General features: G+C 48.5%; 1 protein-coding gene across 3 annotated transcripts in view; it reads left to right on the top strand.

Annotated features, from left to right (window-relative positions):
* Positions 1-19,929, top strand: part of AKT2 (AKT serine/threonine kinase 2) — a 686,003-nt gene that overhangs the window by 533,072 nt on the left and 133,002 nt on the right. For all 3 annotated transcript variants that reach the window (XM_085625347.1, XM_085625346.1, XM_085625348.1), the window contains one exon: positions 19,179-19,301. In XM_085625347.1, coding sequence (XP_085481473.1) covers positions 19,179-19,301 — 123 coding nt within the window. The remainder of the gene's footprint in view (positions 1-19,178; positions 19,302-19,929) is intronic.

Raw genomic sequence — 19,929 nt, 5'->3', positions numbered from 1 at the left:
ATGGTGCTATCTTATCTGGACGCAACTTATATAGTTCAATGGGGAGACCATTGGGACCCATGGCCTTACCAGAAGCGATCGAGCGAATGGCCAGAGCAATCTCATCCGGCGACAACTTCGCCTCCATCAATATGCTATCGGCCTCCGAGAGGGATGGCAATGCAATATCTCTAAGTAACAGATGAGAGTCCTCCTCCGAGCACCCAGAGACCGGAGAGTATACCCCACGGAAGTAATCCGCAAAGCAGTCAACAATTTTTACCGGGTCAGTCACACACACGCCATCCACTCTCTCCACAACCGGCACCACTCTACTCGCTCTCTCCTTCCTGTCCAACCAAGCAATCAACTTTCCGGCCTTATCTCCCACATCATACAGTCGTCCTTGTTGCTCTCTACTCATCCTTTTAGCAGCATCCGTGACCAGCGCTCTATAATCTGACTGTTTAAGGCTGAGAACGTGCAATTTCTCATCCGTGACACCCCGCTCCAAATCCCCCTCCATCTCAGCTATGTCAGTTTCCAGGCGGACCACCTCTTCCCTCCCGCACCTCCTAGCATGGGAAATAAGAAACCAGGCATGTCCCCGGATCACCGTTTTATAACCTTCCCATAGGGAGACAGCAGACGACACTGACCCTACATTATCTTTGAAGTAGTGATCAATGGACTTAACCAGTTCAGCGCGAACATTAGGGTTACGTAAATACCAGGGGTTAATTGGCGCTACTCTCCCCTCTGCCCCAGGAACAACCTCCATCTGCAACAATAGAGGGGAATGGTCAGAAATACCTCGGGCCAAATGACGCACCTCCCCGATCATTCCAGCCTGGAACGCTGGCATAAGTATATAATCAAGTCTCGAGAGACTCCCGTGGGCCCCCCGAGTGGAAGGTGTATTGTGCCTGTCCCAGGTGCATCAGTCTCCAGCAATCTATAAGTCCTAAAGTATATAGGAAGCCACCCAGCCAGGCCTGGGCTCTAGGGAGATCCCTGGGGGGGGGGTGACGGTCCTCCATACCGGATACAACCGCGTTAAAATCACCCCCTAACACCAGAACCCCCCCAGGGAGTCCCAAGACTAAACGCCCCAAATCCGCAAATGTAGCCGCCTGCAATCCCGGTGGCACATAAACAGCAACGAGCGAAACAGTTCTACCCTCCCATCTCCCCACCAATGCTGCATATCGCCCTCTATCATCGTGGAGCACCTCGTCCACCTCCAACGGGAGAGAGGCCCTGACCAAGATACCCACTCCCCTAGAGCCAGAAGTGAAACCAGAGTGAACAGCAAGGCGATAGCCCCACCTATTCAGGGCATGGAAGGAGTTCCCAATCAGATGTCTCCTGCAGGAAAACAATGTCGGGCGAGATCCGTTTCAAAAACTGCAACACCACCCCGCGCTTGATCCTATCCCCCAGTCCGTTCACATTCCACGAAAGTATTCTCAATCCCTTACCCCCCACCCCGCTCCTGTGCATGATGCCCACATCCCGGAGAACACAACCAGAACAAATCAGCAGCTAACCTCACATTGCCTTGTGAAACAAACAAACATTCCCCAACTCCCCACCAACCTTCCCGTTACAACTCCCCCCACCCTCCACCCCTGCGTGAGCCCATGTAGCCCCCCCAACTTGCAGTGTGCCTGTCGCCCTAACATTAACTATGCTACAAAAAGAAAACCCCAGAGGAGGAAAGAGCCTCACTGAGCACCCCACAACCCCCGGGCATTGAAGGATAAGGCGCTGAATAGAAACACCAAACCAAAATATGGAAGTGCCATCACAATAGTCAGTCACCGGGAACCAAAAGTCTACTCCTGTCCAGCCGAGCCCGCTCCGTTCCCTCCGGTCTGTCCCTCTCGACGTTGTTGCTGAGGCAGGGTATCAAGCCAATCTCCAACCTCCTCTGGCCGATCACAGAAGTGCGTCCGATCCTCAAACTCAACCCGCAACCTGGCTGGAAAGAGCATCGCATATTTCAGGTCCATGTCTCTCAGTCGCCGTTCGACACCCATGAACTCCTGTCGCTGCTTTTGGACCAATTGTGTGAAGTCCGGGTAGAAACTTATGAGTGTTCTCGAACTTCGTCGGCCCACTCACCCTCGAGGCCTGCAGTATAGCGTCCCTGTCCCTGAAATGAAAAATTCTGGCGATGATGGGCCGTGGGGGGAGCGCCCGGTTTGGGCTTACCACCCGGAACTCTATGGGCCCGCTCAACCGCAAAGAATTTACTCAAGCCTTTGGGTGCGAGATGGTTGATCACAAGGTCTTCCACAAAGAGGTCAGCAGCAGGGACCTCCGATTTCTCCGGCACCCCGATTATGCGCACATTATTCCGCCGAGCCCTACTTTCAAAATCCTCCAATCGACGTACAGACAAAGCAGTGGACGTCCGCAGATTACGGACCTCGGCTTGCAGGTCAGACACGTCCGTTACCAGACTCGACGTCGTCAGACCCAAGGATTTGACCTTTTCATTCGTTTGTGAAAGGTCCGCTCTGACTAGTTTAACGTCGATCAAAACTGGGTCCAATTTATGGGCCAATGTATCGAATCGCTGGCCGACCGCCGCTTTCATCTCTTCGATGGCACCCATGACGTCCTGCAATGTTAACTCCGTTGACGATCCCGGGCCATCCTTGGGTCTCTCCGGCGACTTATGCGGGCCACCAGGGGAACCTCTCGACTGGGTATAGCGGTCCATGTTGTTAGCTTGGGTATGAGCTCCCCGCCTAGTCGTCTTGGATTTTTGCTCATCTCCGTCCAATCTAGCCGCCATTATCTGATGATCGTCAAGGGTGTCGGCCACCAACACGATGAGCGAGCACCGGAGAACCAATCCAGGAAGCCTCGGAGACCCCAAAGGGTAGTCCCAGCTAGTGTCCAAGAGCAGGCAGGTTACCCAATCGTCCCACTATAAATGTGTGATGACAATCCAAGGCCCCTCAGGTTCAGCGAGGAGACCCGAAAGTGAAAGTAGGGGGTGCGCACCGGCCCAAGTCCTGCATGCCGTTGTTGTTCACTTTCTGCCCGGGCACCATGCCAACTCGATTCCGGGGCAAGGTCCGGAGTAGGCCGCCAACTTGGAATCGATACTATTCCGGCTCCCGATGTCCGATTTGAATTTGGACAGCAGGTATCACCTCCACGTAGGTTCGCCCGTAGAAGCCCGTCGATAAAATCAGGATAAATTCAGGATAGACGTGGGAGGTTGTGGAGGCTCTCGGGAGCCCTGTGCCTACGCGGCCATCTTGGTTGCGCGCTAGCATGATGATGCCTATCTTTTGATTAGAGAGACCACGCTTGGTTTGAGTGGAAACATACCACAGCCTATTTGTTTAATATATAGACATCCTACAATTTCTGTCGTACCTGCCCTCCCTCACTCAAATTGGCTGGGTGAAAGATCACACAGAACTTAATGATGTGTATCACATTTGATTTTTTTTTCCCACAAAAACCATGGTTCTTCGCTCCAGTCTCCCCAGTGTAGGAACATATCCCCCAAGACTTGACTTCAATCTGTGTTCTCCTCAATCAGGGATTTCAATCAATCAGTAATTTGTGATGCACGGCAAATCACCCATGAGGGTTTCATGGCGCTGGAGTTGCTGCTTGCGTTGTGAAGATCTGTTTAATCAAACAGCCAGGTCTTGAGTCCTTTCCTGAATTGCTGGAGAGATGGGGTTGCCCTTAGGTGAAGGGGAAGGTCATTCCAAGCTTTGGCTTGCTGGTGTGAGAAAGAGCGTCCTCCACTGTTGCTTTGGCAAATCCGGAGGGTGTCTGGGAGGAAGGCGGAGGTGGATCGTAGGTGTTTGGTTGGTTGGTGGAAGGTCAGGCATTTGTTGATGTAAGCGGGTCTTTTGTTGACCAGGGCTTACAATGCGTGGACCAACATCTTCAACTGGCATCTCTTGATTGTGAGCCAGTGTAGCTTCTTGAGGTGGGGTGTGATGTGGGAACTACTGGGGAGGTAGAGGATGAAACTGACTGCTGAGTTTTCTATTGTCTGTAGTCTCTTTAGGAGGCGTGTGGTGATTCCTACGTATAGTGTGTTCCCGTAGTCCAATCTGCTGGTGATGAGGGCCTTCGTGATAGTCCTTCTGGTGTTGACTGGGAGCCACCTGAAGTTCTTGCACAGCATGCTTGGGGTGTGGAAGCAGGAGGGTGAGACTGAGATTACCTGTTTCTTCATGGTGAGCTTTCTGTTCAGAATGTTGCAGAGATTACGAGCGTGGCATGTTATAGACTGGAGATAGTCTGACTTTGGCAGGCCACCATGTGTCGTCCCATGGAGAGGTGTTGTTTCCAAAGGTAAAGACTTCAGTCTTGTACGTGTTGAGCTTGAGACAGTGGCTCTTCATCCAGTGGGCAATGTTCATACTTCTGTGGATGTTAGCTCTTGTGGTGAAGAGGTCTGCAGACAGCAAGATGATGAGCTGGGTGTCGCCAGCATAAGTGATGTTGAGTCCGTGTGATCTGACATTGGTGGCTTTGGGGGCGGATGGGGATATAAGGGGGTGGGTGTATTTTCAGGTACTTGTTGAAGAGGGTGAGGCTGAGAGATGATCCTTGGGGGACACTACAGATTGTCTTTTTGGGTACTGAGGTGAACTGTGGGAGACCGATTCTCTGGGTTCTTCCGGTGAGGTATGTGGCAATCCATTTCAGGAAATCTCCCTGGTACCGATGTAGTGGAGTCTGTTGATCAAGATGTGATGGAAGACGGTGTTGATGGCATCTGACAGATCCAGGAGTATAAGGTCTCCAGTTTCGCCATGGTCCAGGAGGGCCCTGATGTCATCGGTGGCTGCAATCAGGGCTGTCTCGGTGCTGTGGTTGGCTTGGAATCCAGATTGAGAGTGTTCCAGGAGGTTGTTGCATTCTAGGTGTTTGGTGAGTTGCTGGTTGATTGCCTTCTCAAGAACCTTCGCTGGAAAGGGGAGCAGGGACATGGGTCAGTAGTTCTTTGGTTCTACTGGGTTGGCGGAAGGTTTCTTCAGAAGGAGCCTCACTTCAGCCTGTCTCCAGTGCTCAGAGAAGGAGGTCGATGTGATGGAGATGTTCAGGACTTTCTTGAGCTAGTTACTGATCGTCTTGCTCCTGAGATTGAAAACGTGGTAGGGACAGAGGTCTGTGGGCGCACCAAGCGCACGGAGCTCATGATGGAGATTGTGGTTTGAGTTTGATAGGGTCCCAGTGCGTGATCAGTTGTTGTTTGGGGTTAGTGGGTGTGAGCAGGCCGATGCTGACGGTGGGTGGGGGGTTTCAAGTTTTCGTTGATGGAGATCTCGTTGTGGAAGAAGTCCGCCAAGGTGTCTCACAGTTCTTTATAGGAGGTGATGCAGTTTCTGGCAACTGCTGCGTTGGAGAACTCCTTCACAATGGCAAAGAGCTCCTTGCTGTGTTTGTGCTGGCTTCTATGTGGTTTGCAAGGACACTCCTCTTTGTTTCTTTCAGGAGGTGGCAGTACTGGTTGAGTGTTGCCTTGAAGGTGGTGTGGTCTCCTGTCACTTTGCTGGTGCCCCACTTCCTCTCTAGTTGCTGGCGGTTGCACTTGGTGGATTTCAGCTCTGTGGTGAGCCAGCTGACTTTTCTGCCAGGTCTTTTGGATTAGGCTGGCTTGGCAGAGGCGTGGTCCATTAGAAGAAGTTCTTCACAGCCTGTTCTGGGTTGGGTGTAGTGCATGGGAGGTGGGTGTTGAGAGCCTTGTTCCACTGGTCATTTGATCTCTTTTTCCAGTTTCTGTGCGTGGAGCTGTGGGGGTAAAGTGCAAGTGTTGGTAGGTCGAGATCAACCCCATGCTGAAGAAGTCATCCGTCGACCCGACAGACCTCAAGAACTTTCGGCCCTGCTCCCTCCTCCCCTTCTCCCTCCAGGTCATCGAGAAGGCCATCCATGCACAACTCTCCAAGATTATTGAAGAGAACCACATCCTGAACATCTCTCAATCGGCTTCTGAAGTAACCACAGCACCAAGACCACCCTCCTTGCCTCCTCCACCGACGACATCCGTTCCCTCCTTGACCATGGCGAAACTGCAGCCTTCATCATACTAGACCTCTCGGCTGCCTTCGATACAGTCTCCCACCGCATCCTAATCAGGAGACTCCATGACGCCAGCATCTGTGACAAGGTCCTGGACTGGATCCACTCCTTCTTTACCGGCCAAACACAGCGAGTCAGACCCTGTCCTCTTAAAACCTACATAGATCAGCTATGGTGTGCCCCAGGAATCCTCCCTGAGCCCCACCCTATTCAATTTCTACATGGCCCGCCTCACGGCCATCGTCAAACCACGGACTCAATATGGTCTCCCGTGCCGACGACACCCAGCTGATTCTCTCCCTCACCAACGAACCCACAGTCGCCAAAATTGACTTTCACAGCGGGATAAAGGCCTTTGCCACCTGGATGAAAGACAGCTGCCTCAGCTCAATTCGGACAAGACTGAAGTACTCATCTTGGGGACCCTCCCCCCTCAGCCTGGGACAACTCCTTGTGGCCCGCTGCACGGGGAACTGCTCCCACCACCACTGACCACGCACATAAGCTCGGCATCATACTGGACTCCTCTCTCAGGATGAACTGCCAGATCAACGCTGTATCCTCATCCTGCTTCCGCATTGCCTGCCTGCTTCAAAAGACATTTAAATGGATCCCCACACAATCCAGAAAGATGGTCACCCATGCACTTGTCACCAGCAGACCCGACTACGGCACTCCATGCTGGCGTCACCCAGACACAGCTCAGGAAACTACATAATGGTCAACATGCTGCAGCCAGACTGGTTTTAGACATCTCCTGCCACATCACAGAACACCTTTGACCGGTCTACTAGCACCCAGTCAACAAGAGAATCCCCTTCAAACGCCTCACACATGCCTGCAAATCTCTCCAAGACGTTGGACCAGAATATCTGAACCACTGCCTCTCATTCCACGTACTCGCCAGACAACTTCGCTCTGCCCAACTTGCCCTGGCCAGAGTCCCTTGGATTTACAAGACCAGAACCGGACAAAGATCCTTTTCCTACCTCGCCGCCAAGTACTGGAACTCCCTGCCTCTTTATCTCAGGCAATCACCATTGCTGACCCAATTCAGGAAGGTTCTCAAGACCTGGCTTTTCGAACGAACACCAACCCCCCAGACGAATCAGGAGACACCCCCCCCCCCCCCCCTTCCAGTGCCACGAGACCACGCTATACTAACTCCTGATTGATTGATTGAGGTCCTGGGATTGTGAAGTGGACATTGTAATGGTTAGTTCAGGTGAGCTGAGAAAGGTGGTTGTACTTGACTCTGTCACTAGACATTAAGATGGAGTTGAGTGTGTGTCCTGCGATGTGGGTGGGGTCGGTGACAAGTTGTTTGAGGCCGATGTTTAGCATGCTTTCCAGGAGGTCGTTGTGTTGGTGTCAATGGGGTCGTTTAGGTGGAAGTTAATGTCTTCTAGAAAGATGTGGTGCTCGGAGTTGATGGAGATTGAGGCGATTAGGTCAGCGATGGCTTTGCAGAAGCTGGGGTGTGGTCTGTAGGTGAGGGTGCCTCCAATGGTGTTTTTTCATCTGTGTGAATTTGGATGTTGAGGCGCTCCATTATCTGGATTGAATAGCCTGAGGAGGTCGTGCAGCGGATGGTGTCCTTGTCGATGATACCAACCCCACCTCTGTTTGTTGGTTCGGTCCCGGTGTATTAGCTTGTAGCCTTTGGAGGTGGCGATGGCGACGTACGGCGTGGAGACTGGGTTCTGGCAGGTCTCTGTGAGGAAGATGACGTCCGGAGTGAGGGATGAGATTGTGTCCCAGATGCTGTTGCATGTTTGCAGAGTCAACATATGTTGAGTAGAATGCACTGGAGTTTTACTGCGACGGTCTCAATCGGCGAGGTGCATACCGTCATTTTTGCGGGGTCTTCGGCATTGTTGGTTGCTCCGGTGTTGCAAGAGAAGAGGCAGCGGCAACAGGTGAAGGGTTCTACCGCTGATCATGGAGATGCGAAGTAGCAATTGTTGTGGTGTCTGGGGCATAGGCCTCAGAGCACTGCGGCAGAGTATCTGTGGCTGGCTGGAGGGCCAGGATTCCTGGTGCTGGGCACGGTACAGTTGCCGATAGGCTTGCCTTTGTTGCACTGGTGGTGTGCCCGCTGTGCAGTCACACTGCCATCTCCATTCAGTAGGTCCTGGGAGGTGGGTGGGTCGCTGGGAGGCAGAGGGCGGGCCAGAGGGAGGGAGAAAATAAATTGGCGAATTGGGCAAGCGGGACAACAAGAAATAAACAAGCAGGCAATGTAACCACAGGGAAAATGAAAAACTGCATATCACACAATCACAATAGAACTCAATATGTGCTAAATAATGGCAAAAACACCAGGGACAAATGAAAGGCACATCAAACAGAGGCATCAAGGGAGCAGGACATAGTGACTCCATTTTTTTAATGTGGGATTATCATCAATGGGTGGGTTTTCAAAGGGTTTGAGCAGGAATCCACACAATATACACCTGGAAGTATTTTGATTTGGGGAGGTGATTCCAGGGGATTGTGTGCTGCATTGTGGCATAGAACTGGTTTGCACCCAGTGGAAGCTACTCACCCCAGTCATTTCTGAAACCTAGAGTGACAGGGTATTCCATGGTGATGTGGCTTGCATGAATCCCAACCCATTTTAATAACCAGATTCCCCTGCAAATGTTCGCGCGTGTGTTTAAAAAAAAAAAAATTCTTCCTTTTTCTTAAATGGAAAGCTCCAGTACTTGAGCAAATTGCAAAACTCCTACCATCCATTGTTTTCACAGTCCTCCCGATGAAGAGGTCACCTTGTGTGTGGGTGGAAAAGAATATGACCACATTATCACTGCATACAGTCACATACTTGTCCTGTCCCCGCCAGTTATTATGTACCCACCTACACGTGTGAGGTACTGTTTTTATTGGTTAAAGCTGTAGGAACTCTGAATGGTGAGTTTTGCTGTTCCTCACACATTATGGAGCTTTCAGTCAGACATGTGAGGAAATCCTTTGTTTGAACCAATACTTGACCTGTGCAGGGCATTCTGGGAAAACACGTGGAACTGTCATGTGCGTCGCTCTACCCAGGAATCTTCCTGGTGCTCATAAATGTCTGAGGTTGGTATGTTTGCATATGGTTCGGACTACTCTAGCCCAGATGTGGGGGGTTTGAGGAGGAGGAGGAGGAGGAGGGGGAGGGGCGGGGAGGGGTGGGGGGGGGGGGGGGGTGGGGTGGGGGTGTGTCTGTCTGTCTGTCTGTCTGTCTGTCTGTCTGTCTCCGAGCGAGGAACCAGACAGTGTGAGGTTGTTTTGTTTTCTTTTTTCTGTGGTTACGAAAAAGATCTGAAGACTGTCAAGGCTCCTTGCTGGAGCGCAGACCTGTGCATATTGGCAAACCAGCAAGGAGCCAGGTGCTGCCTGGATTTTTCTGAGGATAATCAAAATCCAGACAGTGTCTGGTCTCTCCACTGGGATACATGCATGTACCCACCTGCTCCCCAAACACCCATGCTGTTAAGGATATCGTCCTCCGTGGAGGGGCGGCAAAGAATAATAAACTAAAATTAGACCCATCTCTACATACATACATACACTAAAGATGTCCCGTCCTGTTGACATCCGATAATGACATGTATATGTCAATAGGGCAATTAAAACGTTTATTCTGGCTGAGCAGGTGAGGTAATCTGCGTAGACCCTTTTAAATTGTAGTGGGCTTTTGTCATCACTTCTTTTATTTTAAGGTCTGTAGCTTGTCCCTTAATTGAATAGGTGTAGTCACATTTACTTAACAAGGTTACATCATAATTACAATACTCCAACAAGGGGAACCAGAGATGTGAATCTTTAAGGTTCTAAAGTAGAAATACTGCCAAAAAGCCCTCTGCACAATTATAGTCTACGACAGACCGAGGTCAACGTGCAATTTCAGTCTAACCCTGATGGAGCACGGGTTTTATACACCAACCAGGTAGATCCTGGTCAAAGATTTTGCCCTCTGACTTAGCCCTTTATATCCAAAACAACCCCAGGAGTTCACTTAAGCCACCCAGGACCTCAGGGAGGCACTTAGAGACTCCAAGGGTGTCGGGCAAAGGCTGACAACATGGTCCAGTTGCCACTGTTCGGCTGGGTACTTCCAGGAAACGGACTCTTGCAGCTTGTTCTTTCCCTGTAACCACGCAGGAGGTCAGCCAACTTACCCTTGGGGCCCACTTTTTTGTCACAGGTACAAGATGGAGCAGTCCAGTTCTTCAGGGCTCCCATCAGGTCACAGACATCAGGCCAGTCCTCTTCCCATCTTCCGCAGGTGAAGAAAATGTTCTGATGAAGGCGTTTTGGGGTGCCACTTTTATGCCTGATGGCAGCTAGTTAGTTGGTGGTGACTCCTGGATACTCCCTAACCGGTGGGTTAAAAGGTTCCCCAGACAACCCTACCCACTTTTCCAGTAGTTCCCATTTTCTTTAATGCAAACAGGCCCAAAAAGCTATGTCTCTGGGCATTTTCAAGATTGGACAAGTCTTTGGCCACACTAAACTGGGGGGTTAGGGGATGGGGGTGCGTACGTACAATGGTAATCTTAGTCTCCTACCACATCTAACACTAAAATCCAGTTTGAGGCAAGCACTGTATAGACAACGAACACAGAGACTGAAGGCTAGTAGGACAAAAGCAGGGCCCTTCAGCAACCAGACAGGCGATACCCAAAAATGATGTTGGCTTCCTGTTCTCTCACTTTCAGGTGTGCCCCAATTATTATATGTGGATCAACAGATCTGTTAAGCAGGATTTGACAGTGTGATGTCACAGGATTCCCACAGCTCCCACTCAGAATGTTCTGTGGAGTTAGAAGGAGTCATCCCTGCCAATTCAGGTCCATTATTGTATAAATATGTAAGACATTTCACACTTATTCAAGGCTAATCACTGGCTGGGCTACTGTCGGAGAGCTAATGCAAATTAGCCGTCAGGAGCTTCAGGCATAATGTAACTTTCTAAGCTTTTCTTTGCCCTAAAAATAGTAGTTTGATTATTCTCATATAATTTCCCGAGACAATATTTTCTATGTAGGCTAGCTAGGCCTGCCACACTGAAAAGCTTTGTCATTGTAGAGACATGGTAGTTTTTAATAATTTAAATACCATGCACCTTACCTTTTAGGCTATAAGGCTCAAATAGGAGTGATTTACTAATATTTAAAAGGGAGGTTTTTAATTGTCAAAAAGCGACATTTCAACAGATTGCAAAACAGGATTTACACTGCAGCAGTCAGGCTACAGAAGCCATGTTTGTACTACAATTATAGTGAATAACACAATAGTTGCTGCAGTCCACTTCTGGCGTTTAACTTCCAGACCCTTGGTACACTTTATACAACCCTATGTTCGGGACTACCAGGCAAGTTAAATGGGTCAAACAATTTCCACACCAGCTTTTCTCTAGCGTATAGTAAAAGAAAGGCTTCCTAACCAGTCATGCAACAAACGGGCCAGTCCTTTTGGAGCAGCAGATGTTGACAAGGCAGGCCATAGAGCTGCTTGTCTTCCAACTCCTCCTCCTCTGCCAGAACCACCAACAAGCTGTTTTACTTTGTGCAGTATTACTTAAGGCAGAATCCGAAACTTTCTCTTTAGTCGGTGATCCCATCAGATCCGACAAATCAGCCATACAAATTATTCAAAATGGTTATTCCCTACATTTTCTTTCCTCCCCTGCCCAATATCCCCATACCCTGGAGCAGATTTTAAAAGAGCATACGTTGAACCTCCTACAGAAGGTACACCTCTTGCTCTCCAAAGGTACAATAGATAGGCTACCGGATTTGGAGATAAAGGCGGGGTTGTTATCCTTGCTACTCTGGCCTATCTTGGAACTCCGTCCACATCTACATTGCTCCTCTTACCTCTCGCCCCCATCGTTAGAACCTACGGACTCAACATTGTTTCATATGCAGACGACACCCAACTCATCCTCTCCCTGTCCAGCGAAGCCAACGCAGCCAAGCACAACTTCCAAGAAGGCATGGAAGCTGTCGACAAATGGATGAAAAGCAGCTGCCTACAACTCCACACCGACAAAACAAAAGTACTCATCATGGACCCACACCCGACGCCTGGAACGACACCTGGTGGACCCCCGCCCTCGGTAGCCCACCCAACCCCACGGACCACGCACGCAACCTTGGAATCATCCTAGGCTCCGAGCTCAAAATGGACCGCCTGATCATCTCCGTCATATCCTCCTGCTTCCACATCCTCCGCCTCCTACGTAAGACCTTCAAATGGACCCCCTCAAGCACAGAAAAACCGTCACCCACGTCCTCGTCACCAGCAGACTCGACTACGGCAACGCACTCTATGCCGGAATAAACAAAAACCTCACCCGCAAGCTACAAAACATCCAGAACGCCACCCCAAGACTGGTCCTCAACCTACCACGACACTGCCACATCTCCCAACACCTGCGCACACTCCACTGGCTCCCCATTGAGGCTAGAATCACCTTCAAGATCCTCACCCACGCACACAAAGCCCTCCACAACACCGGACCAGCATACCTCAACAGCCGAGTCAACTTCCACTCACCCCAAAGAACCCTACGATCAGCCCAGGTCTCCTACGCCATGGTTCCCCGTGCCAGAATGACCAGATCAGGGGGCTGCTCCTTCTCCTTCCTCGCGGCCAGACCATGGAACGCCCTACCACTCCACCTCAGGCAGACATCACTCACCATCTTCATGAGAAACCTCAAAACCTGGCTCTTCGACAGACCCCCTCCTTGATGGACTGGAACCTGCACCTCCCCTCCTCCCCAGTGCCTTGAGACTCTTATGGGTGAGTAGTCGCGCTTAACAAACCCGTGATTGATTGATTGTCCCCTCAACCCCTTCTTACAGAAAGCAAGAATCAAAATGTTAAGACCCTACCTGCTGTGGACCTGGATGCCTGGATGATATTCTTGGACTTGAGGAAGACATATGTTCATATACCTGTCCTGAAATTTCACAAGCAGTCTCTGAGCGTCGCGGCACGCCAGGGGCATTTTCGGGTTGCTGTGCGCCCCTTTGGCCTCACCAGCACTCCTTATGCTCATGATGATGGTGGCTGCTGCCCATCTTTAGAGGTCTTGAGTTGCTGTATTCCCATACCTCGATAGCTGGCTGCTATAGGTGAGGCCACCGCAGTCAGTCATGGACCGTCTACGGACAACAACAGAACTTTAAACATTGGTGGGTTTCACAGTGAAAGAGCCAGAGTCCACCTGATTTCCTCTGAGAGGCTATAATTCATTGGGTAGGTGCTGGATACAATGGGGCTCCAAGCTTTTTTTCTGCAGCAAGGACTCCATGCCATTCTGGCTATTATCCTGATGATTCAGGCTTGCTTCTGGTTCCAGGTGAGGGTGGTTCTGAGGCTTCTTGCCCTCTTAGCTTTGTGCATCTCCCTAGTCAAATACACCAGGTGGTACATGCGAGCCCTACAGTGGCACTTGAAGCGCCTGTGGGTTCAGCACAATTGTCACTATCCAAATTTCAAAGTTAACAGCTCAACACCTGCAATGGTGGCTGGCCAACCACAATTTAACCTACAGCAGATCACTCTCCCTTCTGCACCCTGAGGTGTTGGTTGTGATTGATGTATCACTGCAGGGTTGTGGAGGTAACCTGGCGGAAGTGGAGATCGGAGAACTCCAATATCTATTGAAGTGCAAGCCTTCCTCTACATATTTATATTTCCTGAAGACTCAGATTGTTCATCTTATGTAGTTTGAAGAAAATGGTGGTGTGCTGAATACTGGATTGCAATATGCTGCTACAATTGGGAGTGTGTTGAATGCACTGCTGCCTATTTTGCAAGGCCAGTAACTGACTTGGTGATTGACAGATACAGCGGAGTTCTCGAAACCAGGATTAAAACCATAGGTTCGAGGCATATGAGCTGCAGAGATTCACACTTCGTGCGTAGATCGCCATCTGGTGTTGGGCTCGGATGCCTGCACCTTGTTGTCTTGGAAGAAGTCTTTGGTAGTCACAAGATAGGTGACTCCTCCTTTGGACGATAGTGCGCATGGTCATCAACTCCATCCTCAGATTGTTTTTTTCCGCCATTGGGTTCGGATGTAACTTCGGCGGTTCGGTACTGAGTTATCCAAACCTTTTCGACTCGCAAACCATTGCAAACTCGAAGGTATTGTTTTCGTTCTCATGCCTTTCGACGTGCTAGCTCAAATACTCGATTCCGGTCGTCGACGCAGGCCGCTGGGCCTATCGACGCCTTTCGGGCCTACGGTTAATGGAAAGGACTCCATTAAAAAAAAATGCCCCCAGTGTGGAGCTAAATTCCCACACAGCGACCAACACAAGGTCTGCAACCTCTGTCTCTTGCCTGAGCAGAAAACTTGCCAAGCCTGCACCTCCTTCCGGTCCAAGAAGACTATTCGTTATCGCCGGGCCCGACGACATGTTATGGCGCAACAGGCTGCACCGGTGCCAGAAGACATCTTCGATGAAGTCCCCGAAGTTCCGGCGGCAGAGGATTCGGAGGATCTGGACATCGTTTCCAAGGCAGACGACTCCGACGACCACATCACTCCAGGTCAACGAGTGAGTACAACTGCCCCGACCTAACCCAAAGAAAAGAAGGCTCCAGTCAAGACTTTGTTTCTGCAGGCCCCAGTCGCGACCGAAACAAAGCTTCAGAAGCCCCGTGCTCGGCTCCGAAGACAGCATTTGCCAGTCCAATATAAAGCCAAAGCTAATAATTTGATCCAGGAGGGCAAATTAATAACAAATGCATCAATTAACTGTGCCCTCGATGCAGCAGACACCGCATCTAGATCCATCAACACTAGTGTGTTACTAAGGAGACATGCCTGGCAGCGCATTTCTGGGTTCAAACAAGAAGTGCTGACTACTATCCTCAATCATCCGTTCAATCACAAACAACTTTTTGGCCCAGCTGTAGATACAGCTTTAGAAAAAATGAAAAAGGACACGGAGATTGCTGAATCCATGGGAGCATTACAGTCTCCATCTACACGCGGCTCCTTTCAATGCTCTTTTTATAGAGGAGCATCCAAAACATCAGTACAGACACTGCTTCTTCCTCCTATAAAAGGCCCACACAAACATCCCCCAACAAGTGATATTTTAGAGGTGGGTACAGGGGAAATAACAACTAAGGTGGAGGCTGAGGTAACAACAACACCCGTGCCTCTCCCACTAAAACAGTGACTTCCCTCCCAGACTATTACACTACGGTCGGAGGGAGACTCTCACAGGTCCTACCTGTCTGGAATTCCAACACTACAGCCAAGTGGGTAAGACAAACTATCCAGTATGGTTACTGCCTGGAACTTACTGCAACTCCCCCCTACATACCGCCCAAACAAAATCCCATGTCCACGGAACATTTGACGCTCCTAAAACAGGAAGTTCTCACTGCTTCTAAAGCATGCAATAGAACTAGTTCCCTTACAGCATCAGGTAACAGGAGTTTACTCCCTTTATTTCCTCATCCCCCAAAAAGACTGTACTCTAAGACCAGTACTGGACCCCAGACCTCTCTATCTTTACATACAGTCAGATTATTTTCACATGATCACTCTTCAACAAGTCCTTTCACTGCTTCAACAAGGCGACTTCCTTGCCACACTAGACCTCAAGAACGCCTACTTCCATATTCCCATACACCCTGCGCACAGGAAATATCTAAAGTTCACAGTGGACGGCCAACACTATCAGTTGTAAGTTCTGCCATTCGGGGTGGCCACGGCACCCAGAGAGTTCACAAAGTGCCTTGCGGTAGTAGCAGCGCACTTGCGAAGGCAGCAAATCCATGTATTTCCATACCTCGACGACTGGCTGAAAAAAGCCAAGTCGTAAAACCAATGTGTTCACCACACTTATCAAACTATTCAGCTGCTACACAGCTTGGGGTTCACAGTGAATTACACCAAGTCACACCTTCAACCCTCCTACCTACATCAGTTCCTAGGAGCCACAATAGACACTTCCAAAGCTATAGCATACCCCAATCCAGCTAGGATAGCCAGTATGCAAACCCTCATCACCAAATTTGAGCCCCAGCACTCCCTTCTAGCCCGAGTGTTTATGCAGCTCATAGGAATGATGGCCTCTTGCATTTTAATTTTACCTCACGCAAAACTTCAAATGTGCTCTTTACAGTAATGCTTAGCACGTCAGTGGAACCAGGCTCAAGTTAAACTTACAGATCTGGTGTTGGTGGACAGCCGCACACATCGCTCTCTGGTGGAACACACGAAACCTTTCGAAAGGGTGGCTGTTCCTAGAGCCAGTTCCACAGATAGTGCTAACAGCGGACGCATCACTCACAGGCTGGGGAGCCCATCTCCTAAACCACACAATTCAGGGCAAGTGGACCACTCAACAAAAACAGCTCCACATCAACTACCTATAATTACTAGCAATATTTCTAGTGCTAAAGTAATTCCAAGTACATCTCCTCCACAAAACTGTCCTAGTCCGCACCGACCACAATGTATTACATACAAAAACAAGGAGGCACACACTCGTTGCAGCTGTCTCAACTGGTGCAAAGCATATGGAAATGGGCCATTCCACAAACATATATCTTCTGGCAGAACATCTTCCAGGAGTGAACAATCAGATCGTGGATCTGTTGGGTCGTCAGACTCATCAGATACACAAATGGGAACTTCATCCCCAAGTTCTGCAACCCTTTTTCCACATGTGGGGCCACCCAGACATAGATCTGTTCGCCGCAAACACAAAATGCCCAACCTTCGCCGCCAGGTACCTACACCCGTTGTCCAAAGGCAATGCGATATGGATCACTGGTCAGGCAGATTTGCGTACGCTTTTCCGCCACTCCCACTCATTCCACTAGTAGTACTCCAGCTCAAATGGCAGTCTCTCAAGATGATCCTGGTAGCTCCCACATGGGCACGGCAACCATGGTTCACAACACTACTCTCAGTAGTTTCACACCAAAAACTACGTCTCTCCCCAACACTGCTCATGCAGAACCATGGAGAGATAAGACACCCAGATCCAGCACAACTGAATCTAGCAATCTGGCTCCTGAAATCCTAGAGTTCGGTTACCTCGACCATCCACCCGACTGTATGAATATTATTAAAGAAGCCAGACACCCCACTACAAGAGCTTGCTATGCAGCTAAATGAAAAAGATTTGTCATTTACTGCAATAACAACACAATTGACCTGCCAGATGCTTCAATTCAAAACATCATTTGCTATTTGCTGCATTTACAAAGATGCAGTCTGGCATACTCCTCTATAAGACTACATCTGGCCGCCCTTGCTGCCTACCTACAAAACAGACATTTGTCATTGTTTAGAGTACCTGCTATCAAAGCCTTTATGGAAGGCATTAAAATGATAATTCCACCAAGACTGCCACCCTCTCCAGTGTGGAACCTAAAAATTGTTATTACTAGACTCATGGGTCCCCCATTTGAGCCATTACACATATGCGAATTACAATTCCTTACATGGAAAGTAGCTTTCCTTGTCGCAATCACCTCTCTCAGGAGAGAAAGTGAGATCCAGGCTTTAAACATACAAGAGCCCCTCTTACAAATACATCGTAACAAGGTGGTTCCTAGGACAAATCCTAAATTCCTTCCCAAAGTAATCGCTGCTTTCCATCTTAATCAATCAGTAGAGTTACCAGTATTTTTCCAAAACCTTGATTCGGTAGCGGAAAGAGCTGTTCACACGCTTGATGTCAAAAGAGCTTTGCTTTACTACATAAACAGGACTAAAGCCTTCAGAAAAAACAAAACATTTGTTTGTAGCTATCTCTCCATCTCATAAGGGCAACCCCATCTCCAAAGCTGGAATTGCAAGGTGGATAGTCAAATGCATTCAAATATGCTACTAAAAAGCAAAACGTACATTAACCATTCCCCCTAGGGCGCATTCAGTTCACAAACTAGGGGCTTCCATGGCATTCTTAGTGAACATTCCCCTAGAAGACATTTGGAAGGCAGCAACATGGTCTACTACACACACCTTCACCAAACACTATTGTGTAGTTGTGCAAACGAAGCAACAAGCTTCTGTAGGCCAGGCTGTTCTTAAGACACCTTTTCAAACTACTGCAAACGATACAGGTGACCACCGCTAGGGGAGACACTGCTGTACAGTCTATGCACAAAGTGTGAATTCTGCAGCTCATATCACTCAAACGGAAAATGCTACTTACCAGTATGCATCTGTTCTTGGCATGTAGAGCTGCAGAGATTCACACACCCACCCACCTCCCCGGAACCTGTATCTCTTCCAGTATTATCTTACTTAGATACATTCACAAGGACATCTTTTCTGTTTCTTACTAACTCCATCATTTCCCATTATGGCGAAATGCAATCTTAGGATGGAGTCGATGCCCATGCGCACTATCGTCCAAGGGAGGAGTCGCCCATCTCGTGACTACAAAAGACTTCTTCCAAGACAACAAGGTGTAAGCATCCGAGCCCAACACCAGATGGCGATCTATGCACAAAGTGTGAATCTCTACAGCTCTACATGCCAAGAACAGATGCATACTGGTAAGTAGCATTTTCCTTACAGTGACTGATCGGGGGAGGGGTACTGAAAAAGACCATATCAGCCTTGATCTGTCCTGTACAGCATTCAAATAATGAACAGAAATGCTTGAATGAATGTTAATTACTATGCTTCATTTCATGTCTTTAAAAAATAAAAATAAACTAGCCTGAAACTAACGTATGCAAATCAATCTTGGCACTGCTGCAAAACAATGAGTCCAGTCTGAACAGCTAGGGCATGCTACTTAAAGGGATTAAAACTAACCCAGACTGCATAGAATGCTACTGAGAGCAAGACCAGTGATCACAATTAATTTTTTTATTCCTTCTATCAAATTTTATTCTGCTCATCCTTGAAAGTCCTTCTAAAATTTCATACACATTTTGATTGAAATCTAGACTTGAAATCTTTTTTTTTTTACTTCACAATAAAAGTTGATTTTGAGCCTTGCAACATGTTTTTTTTCCAATTATAAGTGGTTGTGCAAATGAGTAAGTATTCTGTGGTTCAGTTTGGGTGATTACTGTGTTTTACACTTTTCTGATCTGCGTTTCTCATTCTTCCCACTCCCACCCTCTAGCTGTTCTTCCACCTTTCAAGAGAGCGTGTCTTCACAGAAGATCGAGCCAGATTCTATGGTGCAGAAATAGTCTCCGCTCTGGAATATTTGCATTCTAGAAATGTGGTGTATAGAGATATTAAGGTAAGCAGTGGATTAGTGTGTGGTTTCAGATATGTGGTTTAAAAATGTGACCGCAGTGCTATTAAAGTAAAACCTAGTACCAGTAGCGGTTATTTCCCTTTTTTGTTTTTTTCAGTGCGCCCAACAGGATATTCAAAACAAACTCCAATATTTGACATTGACTGCTGCTTTTACACATTTCCCTGAGCGCACTTTCTTAAATGGCAAAGTTTCAATTAGTAACTTCGAAAACGGTTGCAACTAATTTGAGAAGTTAAACAGTTTAATAATTCTCATCCCTGATGGCATTCTTAATCTAATTTTACCAATCTGATATCTTGAAGCTGTCTGGTTTGTTGTAATAGAAGTCAGTAAATATTTAGCCCAAAGAATGAAAAAAAATGTTAAAGGACAAATCTGACATTATAGGGAATCAAAATCCTACGACTTTGTCGAACATCAGGAACCCATGCAGCAGGGGAATCTGAAATGCACATATTGCCCAGTGTTCCTGGATCTCTGGAGCCAGCTTTCTTATAGTTGCAGCTTTCCATCATGCCCTACAGGTGCCCTTTTTCAAACTTACTGCCAAGGATCCACAAACGCATCAGCCTTCTTCATAAACTGTTTTTGACAGTAGACTATATTG

This window comes from Triturus cristatus, chromosome 9 (genome assembly GCF_964204655.1).
Source record: "Triturus cristatus chromosome 9, aTriCri1.1, whole genome shotgun sequence".
NCBI lineage: Eukaryota > Metazoa > Chordata > Amphibia > Caudata > Salamandridae > Triturus > Triturus cristatus.
This window is presented reverse-complemented; position numbering and strand designations above follow the sequence as displayed.